Below are 16,602 nucleotides of genomic sequence, written 5' to 3'. Positions count from 1 at the left end.
TCAGCACGAGATCCAGCATACCTCCATGTTCATTCACAATGTCGTTATGCTGAGTCAGTTTACAAAAATTACAGAAAATGTCAAAGTCAGATTTTACATTAGTACTACATGAATTAAGATTAAAATCACCGAACATTATGAAACACAGATCAGGATACATACATACTACATTTTCAATACATGTCAAAATATTCAAATATTGTTCGGCATTATAGCTTGGCGGCAAATATACAACACAACATAAAAATTGAATATTCTTAAAAGTAACAATAGCAAATAACAATTCCATATCCAGCGTAAGCCCATCGATATCATGGAGAACACGCATGGAATATGGCTCCCGTATAGCCAGCAGCACACCGCCCCAGCCAGCGTCGCCCGCGCGGTCTCGGCGCGCGACTCGCCACCCACTGGGGAAAAGCTCGCCGTCGCTAACAGAGCTTGTCAAAAATGTTTCCGTTAAGGCAATAATGTCACAACCACACTGGCTAACATTCATAAAAAACATATCTGTTTTCGATCGCAATCCCCGAACATTTTGGTAATAAAACGAAAGTTTTTTATGCCGGGGGCGGGCCGCTGACGCGGCTGTTCCCCCGGCCCGAACGAAAGTTCTGTCGCCAATATTTGACACATATTCCTTCGGCCCAGTTATTCGCTGACAGCACCAGCTCAGAAAACTTTGTGGGCACTCCAAGTTTAAATGACGAATAGTTCCCACGGGGCTTAAGGGATTCAACCGTACACACGTCACTTTCGCAGATAGTGTTCAGATGCTCACGTACTTGCTCCGCTGTAGTACCCTCCTGGACGTAGCACAGATGCAGTTGCTGCAGACGCTCCGCGGCAGATAAGAGAGTAGTGCCGGGCGGAGCCGTGCCGCGGCAAATGCCACCTTCGGCGCCCGCTCGACTGCCATGACAACTTTTATGACATAGTGCATGGCCGCCATTCTGGATTCCAAAATGGTCATCATTTTCGAAAGCGGGGCCCCCTAAAACCTATAAAACGACACCCATGACGACTTTTATGACATAGTGCATGGCCGCCATTTTGGATTTCAAAATGGTCATCATTTTCTAAATCGGGGCCCCCTAAAACCTATAAATCGACATCCATGGCGACTTTTATGACATAGTGCATGGCACTGCATGGCCGCCATTCTGGATTCCAAAATGGTCATCATTTTCTAAATCTGCGCACCCGAAAACCTATAAAACGACACCCATGACGACTTTTATGACATAGTGCATGGCCGCCATTTTGGATTTCAAAATGGTCATCATTTTCTAAATCGGGGCCCCCTAAAACCTATAAAACGACATCCATGGCGACTTTTATGACATAGTGCATGGCCGCCATTCTGGATTCCAAAATGGTCATCATTTTCGAAATCTGCGCACCCCAAAACCTATAAAACGACACCCATGACGACTTTTATGACATAGTGCATGGCCGCCATTCTGGATTCCAAAATGGTCATCATTTTCGAAAGCGGGGCCCCCTAAAACCTATAAAACGACACCCATAACGACTTTTATGACATAGTGCATGGCCACCATTTTGGAATCCAAAATGGTCATCATTTTCTAAATCTGCGGCCCCCAAAACCTATAAAACGACACCCATGACGACTTTTATGACATAGTGCATGGCCGCCATTTTGGATTTCAAAATGGTCATCATTTTCTAAATCGGGGCCCCCTAAAACCTATAAAACGACATCCATGACGACTTTTATGACATAGTGCATGGCCGCCATCTTGGAATCCAAAATGGTCATCATTTTAGAAATCTGCGCCTCCTAAAACCTATAAAACGACACCCATGACGACTTTTATGGCATAGTGCATGGCCGCCATTTTGGATTCCAAAATGGTCATCATTTTCGAAATTGGGGCCCCCTAAAACGTATAAAACGACATCCATGACGACTTTTATGACACAGTGCATGGCCACCATTTTGGATTCCAAAATGGTCATCATTTTCGAAATCGGCACTCCCTAAAGCCTATAAATCGACACCCATCTCGACTTTTATGACAAAGTGTTTGGCTACCATCTGCATGCAAGACATTTCTATTATTTTTACGTACAAAAATGGCCCCCTGTCAACTTCCAACCGAGATTTAGTCGATAATTTATTTAATTAATATTCAGATTAATTCAATTTCAATCTATTTTAGGTCGACTAAACTAATCGCGATTAAAATTTGAGGATTAACTTTTTTTATTCCATTAATTAGTCGAATAAACAGTTAATCTATTAAGTCCCATCTCTGACCACGGTATTTTTACACTTTGAGAATATTTGAAAACAAATGAACACAAGGAGCCATTTTGCAAATCCAATAACTTTGTTATTACTTTTGACAGCGCGTGTCATGTGTCTACACAGAGTCGACACAAAGTCGAAACATTTGCGACTACTTTGTGACTGCAATATTTCTCAGCCTTAAACCATTTTTATACATCATAATTAACAAGTTTCGTAGTATGTAAAGCGTTATTTCTGTTATTTAAGTATAGTATACGCATCGAAGTACTAAAAATGCATCAAATAATATAGTTATGAACACAGGCACTGAGAAGTAAACAATTTCATTTCCGGCTAAACTAAAACAATGTGGTGGCGCGTTGATTATATTACACTTAGTTTATCAAATCACTCGAGCAGTTTAATTCCCCATTATAATTTAAGTCCTATTGTAATATAAATGCAAACAATATATAATTACGTCTTGTAATCCGTTTTAGAGATGGCGTATTAATGTCACTTATTTTTATTTAACTATTTTTCCATCTGACAGTTTCCATTTGACAGGAACAAAATGAACGAATGAACGAATGATTTTGGCATAAAGTAGTCGCAAACTAGTAACAATGTGTGCACACGGCGACCACACTTTATGTCACTTTGTGTCATGTGTCGACCCTTCCCCATTTCTGGTAACTGTGTCGACACGGCGACGACTCTGCGACTGGAATTGTGACCGAAACAGACGGTGTCGACACAAGATGTGTCTACACCGCGTCGTAACGGCGACTGGAAATGGTTGTATGGGTGTAGCAAAGCGACAAAATCGCGGAGTAAGCCACGCCTGGTCTGAGGTAAAGCAAAGAAACCAAACATATTATCTGTAGCAATTCCTAAGTCGGATGTGGGTATCGTAGCACGTATCCGTAATTCTGTGTCTACACACGCGTCACCAAAGTCGTCCTTGAACTATACGAGGCCATGAACTCTTATTGTGTACAAATGATATTAATTAACAAGTTACCTATATTTTTTATCTGTGTCACTGGAGGGCTTATACTCGTAACTCTCGCGTCGGCTGATGGTCCCTATAACAGTCCATTTTTATATGGAGTAGCTGTGACGTAATATTTGTGAAAGTTTAGCTCATTAGTTAATTTATTTAGAAATGTAATATTTATGTTATGATAAATAACTTATTCTATAGATTTTTTTTTAATTAAGCCTGACCAAAAGGCACTTGAGGGAATTGTCATTGGGACCATCATTTGACGCGATAGGTATAGTTACTTACTTTTACTTTAGTAACTATATATCACATCTATTTCAGTTTATGATTACTTTTTTCCAAATTAAAAAAGAGAGCTCCAAACTCTAAAACAATCAATGCTCTAAAATTAACGGATGTAACGCTAGTTATTTGAAGAAATTTTGTCTGATTTTTTCCTCAAGCGTTGGTTTTCTAAGCGTGTATCTAATAGTCACGTGTACGAGTCACCAAAGCCACCGCAGAGGATTCCACTCGAAGCTCCAAATTTCCCCCGAGGCCTTATTTCGAAACGTGTAAATTAATAAGGCCCCGATGTTGCTAGTGATTCTCAACGCCCTTATATTCAATGTACGCCCAACTTTCACAATATTCATCGCCATCAAATATATATCAGAGTGAATAAATATATTAAAGATGCTCACATTCATAGATATACGGAACGCTATATACTCTATTGTCAAGACTATCTTCTCAATGTACATATTAAATGTCGTGCTACAAGTTTTATTGTGGTCTCTCCAAGTCTCCACACACGATAACGGTCTACCCTCTTTTGGATTAGTTTTATACATGTACTTTACTGCTACTCCGTATTATCTCATATCATACACGATGAGCACAACCATAACACGCCTACTGGCAAGAAGAAAAGTGTAATAACTGTACATTTAATGTGGCTTACATTATTTGAGTAATAATACCTGTAAATACCTTATTAAAGGGGTATTTTAATGTATGTAAATAAAGTCAAAATGTTTTGTTTTGATTTGCCTTTTTTGTTCCCTAAAGTTAGAAGATTAATGAATGGCCATCATTTTGACATAGCCGAAATATCGAAGCAGAAGAGACAACTGAGGGCCTACCGCGAACCACGTTCGACATGTTGCCTCGCTATCGCTCTTGTAAATTCGTACGTAAGCGTGGCAGGGATTCAACACGTCGAACGTGGTTCGCGGTAGGCCCTCTGTTGTGTTTTTGCGTGTGTATGACCCGGTTGTCTCTTTGCAGAACAGGTCGCCGCCGCCCGCGCACATCCCTACTGCCCTGCTCTACGCGCCGCCGGAGCCTCTCGAGGTAGATACCTTATCTTATAAGTATAACTTATTTAATGCTTGATTCTAACTTTAAGATACGTCAATTAGATATGTAGATCTAGAAACGATATGGATTAGATGTGTCAGTGACTCAGTGTCAAAAGTGACGTTTTTGTTTGACGTATCTTAAAGTTCGAATCGTGCCGTGGCTCGGTTGCGCCAACCACAAATGACGATCTGACCAACAGCAGTCAGCAGTAAACTATGAAGTTGTTTCCCATACAATCAAATTGAGTGCACATTTCAACAGTGACAGATTGGTGCAACTGGGCCTTATTAGTCCCGTTAAAAAACGCGGTTATTATTCGCGCGTATTCGGAAGTCGCATCAGCATGCTAACCGCCTAAAATGACACTTCTTACCTTATCGTTTCGTTTGCTGACGTTTGACGTATCTGCTTAATAAATAATAATTAGTTTAGTATGGTATTTGAGGCTAACTAGCAGGCCGTTTTGAACCTCGCACCTGAACCTCTAGTTTAAATTCCATTCCATAGCGTGACGAGCGTTCACGTTAGCGGTGTCTATTTTTGTATGGAATTTTGAAGAGCGCGGCAAGCGGGACGTTTTGGAAACTCAAAATCCCATCCTAAAAACGCGTACGTCAAGTCACGGTATCGAATGAAATTTACATTAGGGGTCATCATCATCATCATCTCAGCCATAAGACGTCCACTGCTGAACATAGGCCTCCCCCTTGGACCTCCATACGTGCCGGTTGGAAGCGACCCGCATCCAGCATCTTCCGGCGACCTTAACAAGGTCGTCTGTCCATCTTGTGGGTGGACGTCCTACGCTGCGCTTGCTAGTCCGTGGTCTCCACTCGAGCACTTTTCGACCCCATCGGCCATCTTCTCTGCGTGTAATGTGCACACTAGGGGTACTGACATCAAAACAAAATCAGTTACGCTACGTCTTACGCTACGTCTTACGTAGGCGAACAACGCGCGAACGCGGCGCGGCGCGGCGCGGCGAAAGCGGCCGCCGCCGCGCCGCGCCGCGCCGCGCCGCCTGACATTCGCGTGCAAATCGCGCCGCACCGCGTTCGCAACGAGATCGCTTACGTAGGACACTTCTATGGGCATCAAAGGATTGATTTCGCCGCGCCGCGCCGCGCCGCGTTCGCGCGTTGTTCGCCTACGTAAGACGTAGCGTTAGCTGTCATTAGCGCGGGCGGGCGTCTCGACGGACAAGTCCTAATGAACGCGCGTATATCAGCTAACTGATATGATTCAAATATCGTTCTGATGTCAGGTGCACGTTCGAATTGGCCTGTACGTCTACGGCGTAGCATTATTCATGTACTCGTAGATTGTACGGAGTTTTTGAAGTAAATCGTAACTCGTAGATATTCAACCTCTACGCCGTAGCACGAAATCCATTAGTATTTCAAGTATGCAACTTACTAGATATACAGGGTGGCCAAAAAATAAATGCATTCTCTTTGTCAGGGTAATTTTGGGATTATACTGAGCAATTTTTACTATGGAACCAACCCCGAAATCGCGGAAAAAAAATTTTGCTGTTTCATACATTTTGACTGGTCCATTTTCTAAGGGAGGGTAAATTTATTTTTCCGCGATTTCGGGGTTGGTCCCCTAGTAAAAGTTGCTCAATATAAGCCCAAAACATACCTGGCAACGAAAATGCACTTACTTTTTAAGCCATCATGTAGGAGTCGAGCTGTGTTTCTACGATTGGTTAAGGAATAGTTAGGAGAAGAACATTTACTTAGGATTATGAAACTACACAACGGGACTTAATCGCGTATTTAAGTTTTAAGATTTACCTCCGACGTTTCGAGGACGGCGTTGTCCCCGTGGTCTCGGAGAAGACACTCCTTAAAACCGAAAATAAAATCTCGAAACCTTAAAACTTAAATACGCGATTAAGTCCCGTTGTGTAGTTTCATAATGTTAAATAATCGTGAAAGTTTAAATCAGTGATCTACTTAGGATCTTAAAATTCGTGATTGCTAATATCTACTAATACATATAATTAAGAACACCAACAGTAGGTATGCATGAGATGCTGTGATAAGCGTTGCAGCAGCGTACCTGAACTGTTACTATAAAGTTGAAACTTTCCTGGTTTAGTAGATATTAGCCATTTACAAAATTATCTCACTTTCGAAGTTACTCCAAAGCACATTACTTACGTTTTGATTTTACAGCTTTCTTTATTCTCGTATCTTTGTTTACTCGTAAGTAAAGATATATCAAAATAATAACCTTATCAGATCACACATCATCAAAAATTCAGTTACGGAAAAGCCTTTTCCTTATTCCTCAAGTACCTATACAGAATAATCAGTTCTAGGAATATCTTGTTTACTGACGAATAATCCGTAGATATTATAATACGCGTGATTTGTTGTGTCTACCTGTTTCGATAATCATTAATCATGAACTTTGATTTGTGGATAAGGCTGCTTCTAAAGTCTTTTTGAATTTCCGTTCGATGTTAGCGCCAACTTACAAAAACAACACACGACATACGGTTTGATTTTGTTTTGATGCGAGCTTGACGAAAGCTCCTGCTTATTGGTGCATGTAGGATGCACTGTAAAGGCCTGTGTACACCGGCTTGCGTGTGCGTGACGTGCACGTGCGCGTGCGCTAAAATGTTGGAGCTGCACACGCACACGTTACGCAAGCGGTGTGCCGTCTATCAAAGGGTCTGTATAACTACTACAACGACGCACGTGCACATCACGCACACGCAGCCCGTGTGCACAGGCCTTAGATCATGTCAAGGTCGTATCATACTTAGATCAAAACCATAGCAAATCTGTACACCAAAATCGGCAACTACGGGTATTACTGTTACACCTAAGTTCCGCTTTCTGCGCTTGCTTGTCTGCACCGTAGCTTCCAAAAAAACAAAACCATTTGTATAGTTTTTTTGTTGGAAACAGATGCGTTATCTGGAGCCCGTTTCTCAAAAGCTTGTAACTTGTATTACAAGTGGAAGTCCCTTTCTAACAGAAGCTGTCAAAAAGTGACATCCGCTTGTATTACAAGTTCCAAGCTTTTGAGAAACGGGCCCTTGAGCTTACTTTTGAGCGTTTATCCTTATTTAAACTTATACAATTTCCTGTCCAGCTGCTATGCGTGTTCCCGGACCGTGCCTCCCGCGTGTGCGCAGCCGCGTGCGCAGCGGCGGCGCGCTCTGGCGGCGAGGCGCGCGCGGTGCGCACGGCGCGCGAGGCACTCGACGCGCTGCGGCGCGACGGCGACGCGCGGCTGCCGCATGTCGCCGTGGTTGACGCGCGGCAACCGCAGGCGCTTGATGCTGCGAATCTCGCCAGGTTAGTTTTAAAATAAGATGACCTTGTTCGCGTCCGTACTTCCGTAAAGTACCTTTCATATATACATGTTAACCAAATATCACGCGAGATGGCGCTGTACCGTAAGTGGCGATTCCTACATCGCGCTATTGAAATGTTTATGGGGATTGTATATAAGGGTTTGGGATATATTTTGAATATAGGTACTGGTATTATTTGTGACTGGTTGTTTATTTTCATGGTCAATCCTTCATTGATAAAGAACGCCCTTTTTAGGGTTCCGTACCCAAAGGGTAAAACGGGACCCTATTACTAAGACTTCGCTGTCCGTCCGTCCGTCCGTCCGTCCGTCCGTCCGTCCGTCCGACCGTCCGTCCGTCCGTCCGTCCGTCTGTCACCAGGCTGTATCTCACGAACCGTGATAGCTAGACCGTTGAAATTTTCACATATGATGTATTTCTGTTGCCGCTATAACAACAAATACTAAAAACAGAATAAAATAATGATTTAAATGGGGCTCCCATACAACAAACGTGATTTTTGACCAAAGTTAAGCAACGTCGGGAGGGGTCAGTACTTGGATGGGTGACCGTTTTTTTTTGTTTTTTTTTTTGCATTATGGTACGGAACCCTTCGTGCGCGAGTCCAACTCGCACTTGCCCGGTTTTGGTAAAGTTAGAAGTACATACAGACCTAGTAATGTATCACCATTACATGGCTATGCCTATCTTCTCCTTGTCGGTGGAGAAATCTCCAACTCGTCCGGTCCTCGGCCAACTCCTTAACTTTCTGCTATGACACTAGGATACTACCTAAACATTTTCTTTTATTTCGTTGAAATAATTTACTCTCGGTCTTCCTCTTCTCTTTCCTTCTATGTTTCCTTGTATGATGTTCTTCATATAGGCAACATAAATACTCTTAATGAAATAAGTCCGATGTTATTATTTCTATTTTGTGGTTATGTAGGAAAATGTCCTTTTTCACTTCATGAGCCTGCTGTCGTGTTTAACTTGATTCCAAAATAACGTGTTAGGTATGTAACTCAGCGGACACAATGCCATAGTAGTGACGTCAGTACATCCAGTGATGGTGGTAAATTGGTCCAATATTCCTATTGCGTTCCGAGCGTAGAAGAGTCAAAAGGTCTCAGGTAATGTTTTATAAAAGGCCTGTACAGATTATCCGCCTGGAGGCACACATAAAATGCGGCCCTAAGTAAAGAGCGAACTTATAGGTGAATTAATATTGAAAGCTGTTGGTATGGAAAACTTAGAGGCCATCATTATTTGAATGTGTTCCTCGACCATAGAGATTCTGGTGTTGAATTTCTGATAAATTCAGGCCTCGTGTGGTGCGCCTTACACTGGTTTTCCTTAGCGTTCGTTGCGCCTGCGCTTGGTTAGTAGTTAGTATAACACCCCAGCTCTGAAAGGCGACGCTTTATTGCCTCAGTGCGACACTATCTCACGTGTAATGACCTTGCATTGAAAATATATGCTTTTACGTGAGAGCGTGCATATATTCTATTTTTATTAAGTTAGTTGCATAATTATGCTATAGGTATTTCTGATGAAAAGGTCATCAAGACTTCTAGGAATTCATCTTCAGTTGTTTGACTTTGCAGCATAAACTGCTACATGGAGTTTTTATAAAGAATGACACTCTAGGCCGTGCCCCGACTCAGGCATCCGACATGTCATTTTCAATGACAGCTGATCGGTGATCACGTGGTGCCATAGAAAACAGAGCCCTGGAAGCTCCGGCCCGGTCTATCGTGAGTCATCCTTAACTTAACCCTCGACAAACGTTATTTTTTATTTAAAAAAACGTGACTTGCAAAGTAAAGACTATTTGTCAATTAAAAATGTTTCCACGGTGTCCCAGAGTTCCATTTTGCTAAGTGAACTGGCTGTTTGTCAATTACCATTGTTCAGTGAACAATTTTAAGACGTCGTCATCATTAGTCCATCGAGGATAATCGCCAGCCGCGGTAATGGCTCGTTAGGAGTCCTCTTTAACTCGGGACGCCGATAAATGCGTTCGCTAAGAATTTTATTTTTATCGAGATATCGACATAATTTTGTTTATAACTGGATTCATTTTCTACCTCTCCCCCGTGTTCGTATCGGCGTTTTTCCTGGTATTGGGGTAAAATCACATTAAAAAAGCCTAATAACTTTAATTTAATTTAAAAAATATGGTAGCGTAGGACGACCATATTCCATAAAATATCGCGCAAATTTCCTATTTGGTAAGCAATATTAGGTACCTGTAAAATGATAATATTTTACTGTCTAAAATGTATGTATCGGAGTCGGGTGTATCTTATTATAAGCTTTTATATATTTAACATATTATGTTTGTATGTAAGTTATGTTATAATTTTGCAAAAATTAAGACCTACTGATTTGAAATTTGATAAAACGTATTATATCTACGCGGTCTTAATGATCATTAACTAATAGGTTTAATTTAATTACTATGCAATTAATATACACGCATATAATATACGTATCTAGTATAAACTAGAAACGTTACGTCTAATTAAGCGTCGCTTACAAAGCCGCAATGCAATTAATTTGACATTCAGCTAGTACGTGGAATTAATCTATAATATCGTATTTCCTTTGAAGTATATAGCTTTGATACGAATGCTCGTGATATACTGAATGAATGCAGCGTATTCATATTTCTCTCGATTCCATTAAGTGTACCTACGTAAAAATATTAGAGTGAGAAATCCCACAATTGTACCTTTTGAGTTACTTTGCCCAAGTGTGCTGATAAGACTAAGTTATTAAGCCTCCACGGACGGTCTGTCTGTCAATATATTTCTTAAATCGTAACGTCGTAACAAGATAGTTTCAAAGTTTACAAATGTCTATTTTCGGCAGTTACATACTAGAACAATACAAATAAAGAATATTGACAGTGGCGGATTTGCAGTCTTTGCCGCCCTAGGCCCCAAGCCCTTTCTGACTACATATATATATATATATATATATATATATACTACATTTTGAGTTATTTCTTGTTATCATCAGCGAATTTTTTGTCACAATTACTTGGCCTTAGAGTAAATCCGCCACTGCCTGTCAATAGGTCATCTGTAAAAGCACCTTGGTTCGCATACATAGTAACATAAAACATGAGATATAATATTATTTACTTACACCTGCAAGCCTATTATGGATCGCTTTATCCACATTTATCCACGTGATAAAACAACTGTCACTTTTTAACTCTGCGGGATATAAAGAGACGGAGACCGTTTTATCACGCTGTCACGTAGACAAATATGACCATCATATCCGTACTGGAGTACAATTCTTTACGCCTCGGTCGGTCGCCTCGTTACGGTTGGTCGGTTGTGTTAAAAATATATTCTGCCTTGTTAAATACAATATAAATAACTGCCTAATTAATTTAATTGTAACATTTCCTGGTCGTCGTAAACAAAATTAATATAATTATGTAAATGGCTTTAAAAAGAAAGAGACGTTTATGAAGACAACCCTTCTTCTAAAAATAAACCGTATCTTCCTGTCTGTGTCTATTCTTGCCTCCCCAAAAGGAAAATTATCCTTTCACTTCCTAATTATTTAAATAATTTGAGTGTAAAAACAGACATATTCTATCGGCTGGATTCGGGAAATGAATTAGAGATTCACTAGATATTAAATAGTAAAGTATATTTACTATATCGTATCTAGTTAATCACTAATTTATTTCCAGAATCGAGCCGTATGTACCTACAGGTGTTTTTGTATATATTTATTGGGTAGGTAGAGTTAGACTAAGAAAAGTCTGCAACGATTTTGATAGAATTCGCAGTGCAAGTGCTATTTATACGTAATAATTTAATAGAAGTTTGACGTTTAAAATCACACTTGCACTGCGTGTGCTATAAAAATCGTTGCAGACTTTTCTTGGTCCAACTCTATTACCTATATTGAAATCTTAAGTTACACAAATATTGGATCGAAAATTTTACCATTTGACTAGGTTTATTTGTGGCTGACATATTTAGGAGGATCTCTAGCATTAATATTTAAAACTCCCCCACCAGACATAAAAGTACTTTTATGGCATATTTTATGCTGATGGCTGGGATATATGCTAGAATTCCGATGGACGCGTCAATGGAATAAGCTCTTATTACTTCCGCTTTCCTCTTCATATGTAGGTATATATGTGTAAGCTTATTATAAATGGTTTTACATACCTTTAAAAAGATAACACATTTTTTTAAATAAACACCGCCTTAAGCAAAAGTTGAACAGCTTCTCAAATGTAATTAAAGAATCAATAGATAAGCCATTTTCTAATATACACAATAATACCAACGTGAATTATATTATTATCTTCTATCGCTTCTGAAACCTTACGTACATATTCGTATACAAAGGAAAATTCAATAATACTTTTCAATATAAATAAAATGCGTTGCGCTCACACAAACGAGGCTGCACTGTAGAGTTAGCCAGTAGAGCAACCAAAACCAATATTTAATTGAGAATATTTAGTCGTTGTCCCACCGCCACCGATTTACGAGAAGGAAGTAGCGATGAACTATTAGTTTTTTCTTTGTCGATTCTTAGGAAATACTCTCTCCATCATTGTAAATAATTAGCGATCGGCGCTTAATATTGCTTATTTTTTATTCGCACTACAGTTCGCTATGTTGACGGCAGTGGGACAAGTGGTTAAGGATTTGATAACGTACAAGCAATTCGTCTATTTGCCAAGCGCTCAACATTTAAATATAGTCAACTTATAAATCGCTCAGTCACTATATCCCCTCAAGGAACGCGAAATATTCTCGTGAATTGCGAGTAGGTACCTATAATATATGTGCTGCGTATCAAGAATGTCTACACATTTCCATATATTTCATTCCCTTATAAATTATTCCGTAACGCCAAAATCACAAATACCTATGGGTCCCTTTTACGCGACGCGAGTAAAAAATCGGTCAGGTGGTAAATGCTCCTGCAAAAGGGTTCACACTTTGCGGGGGTGCTGACGCGTCCATGAAATAGATTGGTCGTGATCCTTTTGTTATTATTTGATGTCGCACGTGATCGTATCAGATAAATATCTTTTTTTGTTTCCTCTTTTCTCTGATGTAGACATTAGGTATTTTCTGTATTTTGGACAAATGATATACGTTTTAGTCTGGGATCGGATGCCGGTATTTTTTGTATGGGAACGAAAACGGTAATTTTTCGTTCTTTGTTAATTATTTCATTTCTAATTGGACTAAGTATCTAATAATACGAAGTAGTTACCTAAAAACACAACTGAGTCCTACATTTCGAGTATAAATAATTAAAAAAAATGGATATTTCGAAGTTTATGCAAAAAACCGGTACCGATCCCTGGTTTTAGTAATTAAAGATTGTTGCTCTTATGATATTGAAATTACCTATACGTATTATTTGTTTGAAATACATAATTTGTATTCAAAGATATATTTGCACCGTTATGTGAGGCCCCGTATTATACGAGTAGTGCCCTTTATCAAAAGCTTGTACTTGAATGCAAGTCCCTTTCTAACAAAAGCTGTCAAAAAGGGACTTCCACTTGTATTACAAGTTACAAGCTTTTGATAAACAGGGCACAGGTACTATTATACCAAGTAGGTACTTACGTTTTTTATGCCTTTGTTACAATGTCCAACAAGGCAATAATAAAATGTGGCATCATTATGTTTCTAAGAGAAAATCACGAGTGGGTTGTTTAAGGATGACTCACGCTAGACCGGGCCGTGGCCGGACCGAGGCGTCCGACATGTCATTTTCTATGACGGCTGATCAGTGATTACGTGGTGCTTTTTAGGGTTCCGTACCCAGAGGGTAAAACGGGACCCTATTACTAAGACTCTGCTGTCCGTCCGTCCATCCGTCCGTCCGTCCGTCTGTCACCAGGCTGTATCTCACGAACCGTGATAGCTAGACAGTTGAAATTTTCACAGATGATGTATTTCTGTTGCCGCTATAACAACAAATACTAAAAACATAATAAAATAAAGATTTAAGTGGGGCTCCCATACAGCAAACGTGATTTTTGACCGAAGTTAAGCAACGTCGGGCGGGGTCAGTACTTGGATGGGTGACCGTTTTTTTTTTGCCTTGCATTCGTGCGCGAGTCCGAGTCGCACTTGTTTATAGAAAAGAAAGCGTCGGAAGCTCCGGGCCCCGGCCCGGTCTAGCGTGAGTCATCCTTAAACAACCCACTCGTGATTTTCTCTGTAATAATTCAGTGACCGTTGAAGGATGGCGTTTCTGCGTAATTTGGCCCGACCGAGCCCGTCGAGTCGATCGACTGAAAACGCACCGGCGAGCGCGGGACATTAACGAATAGACCAATCAACTGCGAGAATATGAAAAGTTACCATTTTACACGGCCTACTCCATTTCTCAAATAAACCTGAATTCTTCGTTAACTTGAAAGGATTGTATTGTACCTGAAATGATCACTACACCTTATAAAAGAAACGGCGCGATTCGGGAAATGATTTAGAGATTCACTAGATAGGAAATAGTAAATATATGTGACGTTCCACGGCAAAAGGTAGCATTGTCGCGGCTGAATATTAGAGCGGCGTTAATAATAGCGTAAGCGCCAGCCGCCATAAGGTACCTTTTGCCGTGGAACGTCACATATCTTTACTATTTCATATCTAGTGAATGTCTATATTCATTTCCCGAACCGCGCTGAAAGTCCCCCGCCGCGTCTTTCTGTTTCTGTGTATGTGTGTTCGCGATAAACTCAAAAACTACTGAACGGATATTCATGCGGCTTTCACCTATCAATAGAGTGATTCTCGAGAAAGGTTTACGTGTATTCGTTAAGGTTTTGTGTAACCCGTGCGATGCCGGAGCGGGTCGCTGGTGTACTAAATAAATTGTGACTTATATGTAGTATAGCCAGTGTTGGCCGAACGTTAATTGCAATTGACCATTAACCATTACAAATTGAACCGTGAACGGTAACGGACGGCTACAGTTGACGGTTCAACTTGTACTGGTTAATGGTCAAGAATTTTCAATTGCATTAACGTTTCGGCCAACACTGCTTATAGCTATTGTTTATCAGTGTATCTGATAACTCGATGCAACCGAGTACGAATAAAAATACACACTGTAATCCGTATATTATACGGTCCACTGTAGAGTCGTAAGTTTCAATCAAATATTTCAGGTAACTCCATGTTATACGAGTAGATATTAGTTTCTTGAATACCTATTCAATATGCTTTAAATTTGAGCCATATTAAATTATTCTTAATCAAAGTAAGGTTTGGATGATTCATTATTTAATAATTGGAGTCAAGGGCAGCCACGTCAAGCATTAAAAATATGATGAGGCAAATCCGGGAAACCCATCGGGCTGCCTTTCAGGGGATCTCATTATCATACGCATGAAATTCATTAAATTTATATACTTTGAACTCGTACAGCTAAATTCAACTTTACAGTAACACGATGAAATTAACTTGTTATTATAGCATCGAATAAATGAGTGATTAAATTGTTGAATTGTACAATAAATAAATCGCTTGCTAATATACTTATTGTACCTATTCAAATTACTATTCTCATATATGTTTAAATTATAATAACATCACATGCGTAATATATTAACGTCTATCCAAAGGGACATGAAAATTCTCTCCTTAGGGTAACATTCCATTTCCAACGACAGCAGCTGCACTACTGTCAATTTTACTATGGAAATTGACAATGACAGCGACGCGTTCAGTACCGGTAGTGCAGCTGCGGTTAGAAATGGAATGTTACCATAAAGAATGCAATGACGTATATGACCGCAACGAATGGCGTGGCATGGTTAAGAAAGCCGACCCCGTGCAGCGGGACAAAGGAGAAGATCATATGCGTGCCTATATTAAATATTTTAAAAGGTAAATTTACTTCCTAAATTAACGTAAACATATAAAATCATGCTCTACCATCGAGTATAGTATAAGCTGTGGCCTAGGCAAATAAGAAATCCGTACGTTACGTAACAAGTAAAAAGTTTTAATTTTTAACAAGCAGAAACGTCTGCGAACGATGCTATTAAGCTTAGAATAAAGTCTTGGGTGAGACTTGAACTCACGGACGACTTGTTAAAAATTAAAATTAGTATGGGTAGCACATTGTAACTGGTGAATTTCCAATATGACTTGGAACTCCGGTAGCCGTTTAAGAAGTGTAACACTCTTACGGTAGATGTCGCTAAGGGTCCCCTTGACCTATAATATGGTGGAAAGATTTGCTGGCTAGGGACGAGGTCTTGGTGGCTCAGATGGCAAAGCGCTGGAGTATCGATCCAGAGGCCGTGAGTTCAAGTCTCACCCAAGACAGTAATTTTTCCACTTTTAAATTTATTCTAAGCTTAGAAGTAAAAAGCTTATTTAGTTTTATTTTCATACAAATATATGTCTGCAAGTGCATTGTTCAAAGTTTTGCGTAGCTCGTTTTAAACTTCTGGACGAACCGCTCTTTCAAAGTTAACGTATCTGCCTCACGGACTTCCTTCCTAGACTCCGTATAACGAAGCATATACAAATATCCCGGTCCCCGCATACGGTCACTTTTAGGTGGATATAATACATATTACTAAAGAACAGAACAACAACGCAACGTCGTGAACCGCATCTCTCAGTTTATGCTTACTTACTA

General features: G+C 40.1%; 1 protein-coding gene across 1 annotated transcript in view; it reads left to right on the top strand.

The window, feature by feature from the left end:
* Positions 1-16,602, top strand: part of LOC134671901 (high affinity cAMP-specific and IBMX-insensitive 3',5'-cyclic phosphodiesterase 8-like) — a 114,813-nt gene that overhangs the window by 39,015 nt on the left and 59,196 nt on the right. The window contains exons 2-3 of the mRNA XM_063529761.1: positions 4,536-4,601; positions 7,725-7,930. Coding sequence (XP_063385831.1) covers positions 4,536-4,601; positions 7,725-7,930 — 272 coding nt within the window. The remainder of the gene's footprint in view (positions 1-4,535; positions 4,602-7,724; positions 7,931-16,602) is intronic.

This window comes from Cydia fagiglandana, chromosome 16 (assembly GCF_963556715.1).
Source record: "Cydia fagiglandana chromosome 16, ilCydFagi1.1, whole genome shotgun sequence".
Lineage (NCBI taxonomy): Eukaryota > Metazoa > Arthropoda > Insecta > Lepidoptera > Tortricidae > Cydia > Cydia fagiglandana.
Note: the sequence above shows the minus strand (reverse complement) of the source record. Positions and strands in the feature narration are given on the sequence as shown.